Genomic DNA, 5253 nt, shown 5'->3' with positions numbered 1-5253 from the left:
TGTTACTGATAGCGGCGGGGGTGGGAGGGAAAGCATAAAAACATCTGAAGTCTTTATAACTCTCACAAAAATGAGCAATGTGCAAAAGATTTTTTTCTTCCTCAGTGAGGCAATCTCTATGATACCTGCAGATGATGATATCCCGAAGTAAATTAATGAAGTGGTGACATTGAGGGAAGGAACAGCTGACAGCTTTGTATGGATCGTCAAGTGTGGAAATGAGTGATACTTTTTGGCAGACTAACTTGAAACAAGGATGATAAAAAATAGAACCACAGTAGAATGACAGAGGGAGCCCACTCACAAGTTGTTTACTGAAATGAAGACACAGCTGAAAGTAATTACTTGTTTCCCAGACATATAAGTGATAGTGCCTCCTACAAGAAATAGTACTTGGTTGTTTCAGTTGGAATGTAAAATAGGATAGAGAGGTTCCCTCTTTCTGAGGTTAGATGCTGGGTATTTTCATCTCCTTTCAGAACAGGATGTGTGTATCAATGTAGTACATATTACAGGTACAGTCAACCATCGATGTGCCACTGGCAATTAATAAGTGAGACAACGTCCAATATTGTTTTCCCTTAACAGCCAGATCTCACCGTACAGATTCTGATTAAAAGCCTGACTTTGCAGCGCGTAAGATTAAAAACACTCCTTTAAAATAACAGATTTCTGAAGATTACCCTCTCCTGGCTACAAAACCATCGTGAGACACGTGGAGGCAGGGCTGCGTGATCTTGCCGTTTTAGCTGTATGCAAACTGTAGTAAAATTACAACTGCATCAGTGCCAGCTACGCCGTACCTTCTTTCCGTGCTGAAGAACCCTCATTTTCTACGCTCTCTCTTCCAGACTGTGACATGCAGGAAGGCAACCTGGCAGGTTTCACAGCGGGTGCCTCAGTGCAAGCTTTTCCTACCCTGGGTTTGCAGATCAGCCCCTGGGAGCAGCCTCCTTTGCCTTGCCACAGGCTGTGGAAAAGGAACCGTTGCTCTTTGGAGGTTTTCTTCTGTTCACAGCCAAGGCTGCTTCTTCCCTGTGCCAGTTCAAGTTCTGACTTCTTCTTTTCTTCCTCCTTAAGTGGGGTGATTCACAAAATCTTCAGAAATATAGCATTGTACACAGTTTATAGTACAAAGGGGGGAAAAAAAAAGGTCAGATGAATGAGCATGAAGTAGATTTTCTCCTGTGTCCTTTGGAGGAGGAGCAGAAAGATGAGGAATGGTATCTATGCACAGTAGGTGTCTGCCTTGACCACCTGACAATACATGGTCATCGCAAAGGTGAGTCCCAGAATCTAAGAGAATAAAACCAGACAAACAATCTATAATTTTTCGGTAAGTAAACTCCCCTGTTTATTGAAACAAGACAAAAAAAAAAGAAAAAAAAAAAGAAAAAAGCGTGCTTACACTGGTTTTGTTCACACCCAGAAGGCACATCACACACGCCTTGTCCTGCTGGCTCACGTCCTTGTTCTGTGCTAGTTTCTGTCTGCCCTTTGGCCTTAGCTGGACTGCTGTTCTACAGCACGAACAATGAGAGCACGGGAGAGTGGATTTCTCCACGAAAAGCAGCCACCCGGTACTGGGCAGAGGTATATTGAAAAGAAATGTTTGGATATCTTTGCCTGAAGATATTTGCTAGCAGCATCCCCCAGCCGTGGGGCTGTGCGGTTATCTCTGGAGCTGTTGCTTTGAAAGACAATCAGCTCACCCCCGCCCGAAGGATGCTGTGGTGGTTACTGCACTTCTCCCAGAGTGTGTGTGCACAGGTCCCTGTGGGGGACGGGCGGGAGCCTGGCCATGCATTAATGACAGCCACCAATGCCTCATCACCAGTGGAGCTGTCAGCCTGGTCAAAGCAGCAGGGAGGCGGTGGATCCTGCCCCAGCCCACCCCTGCCCTGCTGTGCCACCGCTGGTAGACTTCAGCAGCAACGGGGATGGGGAAGGGTCGTATTTTCCTTGCAGTTTGCTTAAACTCCTATGAATACACTAAGTGGTTGTTACTGTTCCTTTGCAACACCGCTGTAAAGACTGTCACTGAAATAAAGGTTTGCCAGGCAGAAATTTTTGTATGAATTCTATTTTAAGCCTTTAATTTGACCACTTCAAATTTAGTCTTTACATAAATAGGGTTCCTGTTAATGAGTATTTTGAAGGAGCACATGAATAGCACACACTACTTTATAACCATTTTTTTTCTCTTTATTTTTTAAAGCTGTTATCCTCTTCATTTCCCATTCCTCCACCGTGAAATAAGAGTGCCAGGCTTTAGTGTACTGGTTTATGCTGAGCATCCCCTGAACACTGCCTTCTGCTTCCCAGCAAAGGACTTCCTCCTGGGACGGCTGCATAATCAAACCTCGGTGGCTGTGTTTGTTATATAATTTTGAGCATGCATGGCTGAAGAAGATTCTTCTGCCACATGTGCTGTATGTCCTTCAAGTTGTGTCACCGTATGATTGTAACGGTGAGATTGTTAATGTGAAAAACAGGAGCTGTCACCTGCTTAGGGCCAGAACAGCATCATAGCAACGAGGGAGGGAGCCCCGTTCATTCCACGTGCCAGGGCATCAAAACTTCCAGCATCAATCAGATTCAATCACACAGTGCAATGGGAAGACAGACTAAAAATCTTTTGTGTTCTGAGGAGCTGTCTCTGTATTTCACAGCATTTACTAGCAATATTAATTAGCATTTTTTAAACTGTCCGAAGTGTTTTCTCCCATGCAACCTAGTCATTTCTTTCTGACAGAAAGACAGTATTCTCTTAAATACAGTCAAGGTCTAGGAGAAGGACTCTGAGATGGCTGCTGAGTTTTTAATGTATTTTTTAAAGACTCTCTAAATGCTGACTAGATGCTCAAGAGCTGTTTTTTCCAATATGGTAACACATTAACAAGTCTTACATTGTCTCTCTGCCATATGATCCTGTTGTGCTTATCTTTTTTTCCTAAGCATATCTGCTTGCTGTGCTGGAAAACAAACCCCAGCCTGTGCCGAGTTTGTCCTGCGAGGAGTCAGGCGGTTGCACTAATGCGCTGCAGCCCATACGTGACATAGAGGAAGATAAGCGCCAGGCTGCCTGAGCTGACATCAGTGGGAATACGACTGGAGTGCTCAGCTTGCTGCTGCTAGTGCTATATCATGCACCATTAAAAAAAAAAAAAAAAGGTTAATGTGGAGTTAGATGGTATTAATTAGCTTAGTGATGCCGTCCTTTGTGCTTGTATGTTGAGTGGAGCTGGAAACTAAAGCTCCATCTTCCCTGCATGTGGGAAGGGGACGGTGGAGGGCTGCCAGGCAGCTGGAACAGCCTGAGCTCCAGCACAGCCCCACCCCTGTATCCTCCCGCCCGGGTTTGGGCCAGTGGGGTGGCCACAGCCACGGCGAGCTGGAGTGAAGACACAGCTACAGGAGAGACAAGGTGAGACACTGACGACTGATTCATCTCTGACCAAAGTTAGGCTGGAAATAACTGCAGGTCAAAAAGCTGAGGGGCAGGTCAGTCCTAGTCCCACCTGCCTCGTTCCCCTGCAATCAGCAGAGAAGGAGCAGGGGCAGGGCTGAGGGATGGTAACGACATCTCAACCTGTAACTCACCCTAGGGCCGAGAATGGGGCTGAAGACTTAAGCTAGCTGTAGGCGATCTTGAAGTTAGATATTTAGCTGAAGCAGCTTCTCTCTGGAGACCTACTGGACAAACACAGGTACCCCACAAGGCAGTGCACCCCCCGCCCCCGACGGGCTCCTGTCTCCGGAGGGGAGGACCACCTCTCCTGACTCTAGCCCAAGCCTTAGGTAAACCGCTCTGTAGTGCATCACAGAACAGAAAAGGTGTGCAGTATCCTACTTCTGTGCCTTGTACGTAGTATTTAAACTAAATTAAAAGACTTAAATCTTGCATAGTTTTACTCTAACATTTCCTCTGTCTTTTACTCTAACATTTACTCTGTCATTTACCCTTAAGAGCAGCATTTGGAATTATTAAAACAGGCTTGGGCAGAGTACATCTGGATCTGTGGTTACTTACTTAATTATGATTAATTAGGATTTGAAAATTGATATTGAACCGTACCTGCACCATAGCTGTGCACAATCCAAAGATTCCCACTGCTAGTAAGTTTTCCTGGAGCCATATTTTCACTGTTTCATAGCAAGGCTGTAAAAAAAACAACACCCAGAATATTGTATTAGCCATAAACACACAGCTCCGCTCCCATGGGAATGGAGAGACAGAAAAGCCAGCTCAGCCTAAGCCGCTGGCTCGCCTGGATTATCATTTCAGCATTTCAGTGTATTTCTGGGTTGAAGCTTGAACATGGAGCGCTATTTGTAACGACACAAAACCCGGCACCTCCACCCTGCTGCACGAGCACTGCTCCTTATACATTTGGCCCATAACTAAAAACAAACAAGCAGGGAACTGGGGTCCTCTTTGCCCTCTAAAAACCAACCAGAAGCAGGTAGAACTTCAGAGTGAGCCTTTCATTTTCACCATGTTTCAGGAAAACCAATATTTATTATAATGAATATATGTATCTCAAACCCCGTCGCCACTCCTGCTGCACATGGGCCCGTTTTGGACCATTTTCCATCGTTTCCATCGTTTCGAATTGCAGTAAGCGTGCTCCTCTGTTATTTTTTTCCTGCTTTAAATTCTGCAGTAGCTGTAACCTCATGGTCCTGGGCCAATTCCACACTCCCCAAAACTGGGGCAAGTGGAACCTTTCTTTAAATAACGTGCAAAAATTAAATCATGTCTGTAAGCCAGCCTCGTGCAAAGATTGTGCCCTTTGAATTGTAAAGGCACGTGGCTGGGAATTGCTCAGCCTTCAGGTAGTGCCTTCCACATATGTATAAAAGAAAAACTATTAATGGCACCAGAAGACAGGGTCTTACCCTGCACTGATCTTCTTGGTACCCCAAATAAAACAGAAGAAGAACTTTTAAGTACTTAAACTCACAAGTTGACGTGGAGCCACTTGAGAGGCAGAAGGCAGACGTGTTTCCTTGGAACTCAGCCCCTGCCACATGTATGAAATCTCACGAGAAAGGGGCCAAGAGAGCTTTACTCATTGTCTTCACAAACCATTAGAACCAGCAAGACTTCCTCATAACTGCAGTTCATCAGCGGGCCTTGCTCCACACCCCTCCTGGGTAACTGCACTCACTGACATTAGCACAAAGAACTGCTGGGCTCAATTCAGAGAATTTGGGCTCCGACTGTCTGCTCTGGAAAGATCTTGCCGA

General features: G+C 45.4%; 1 protein-coding gene across 1 annotated transcript in view; it reads right to left on the bottom strand.

Moving 5' to 3' along the window:
- Nucleotides 1-1178: 1178 nt before the first annotated feature.
- Nucleotides 1179-5253, bottom strand: part of TSPAN4 (tetraspanin 4) — a gene marked incomplete at its 5' end in the record, with an annotated part of 12138 nt that continues 8063 nt past the window's right edge. Inside the window, 2 exons of the mRNA XM_010086547.1 lie at nt 1179-1296; nt 4079-4162. Of these exons, the coding sequence (XP_010084849.1) occupies nt 1228-1296; nt 4079-4162 (153 nt within the window). The remainder of the gene's footprint in view (nt 1297-4078; nt 4163-5253) is intronic.

Source organism: Pterocles gutturalis, unplaced genomic scaffold, assembly GCF_000699245.1.
Source record: "Pterocles gutturalis isolate BGI_N339 unplaced genomic scaffold, ASM69924v1 scaffold9086, whole genome shotgun sequence".
Taxonomy (NCBI): Eukaryota; Metazoa; Chordata; class Aves; order Pterocliformes; family Pteroclidae; genus Pterocles; species Pterocles gutturalis.
Note: the sequence above shows the minus strand (reverse complement) of the source record. Positions and strands in the feature narration are given on the sequence as shown.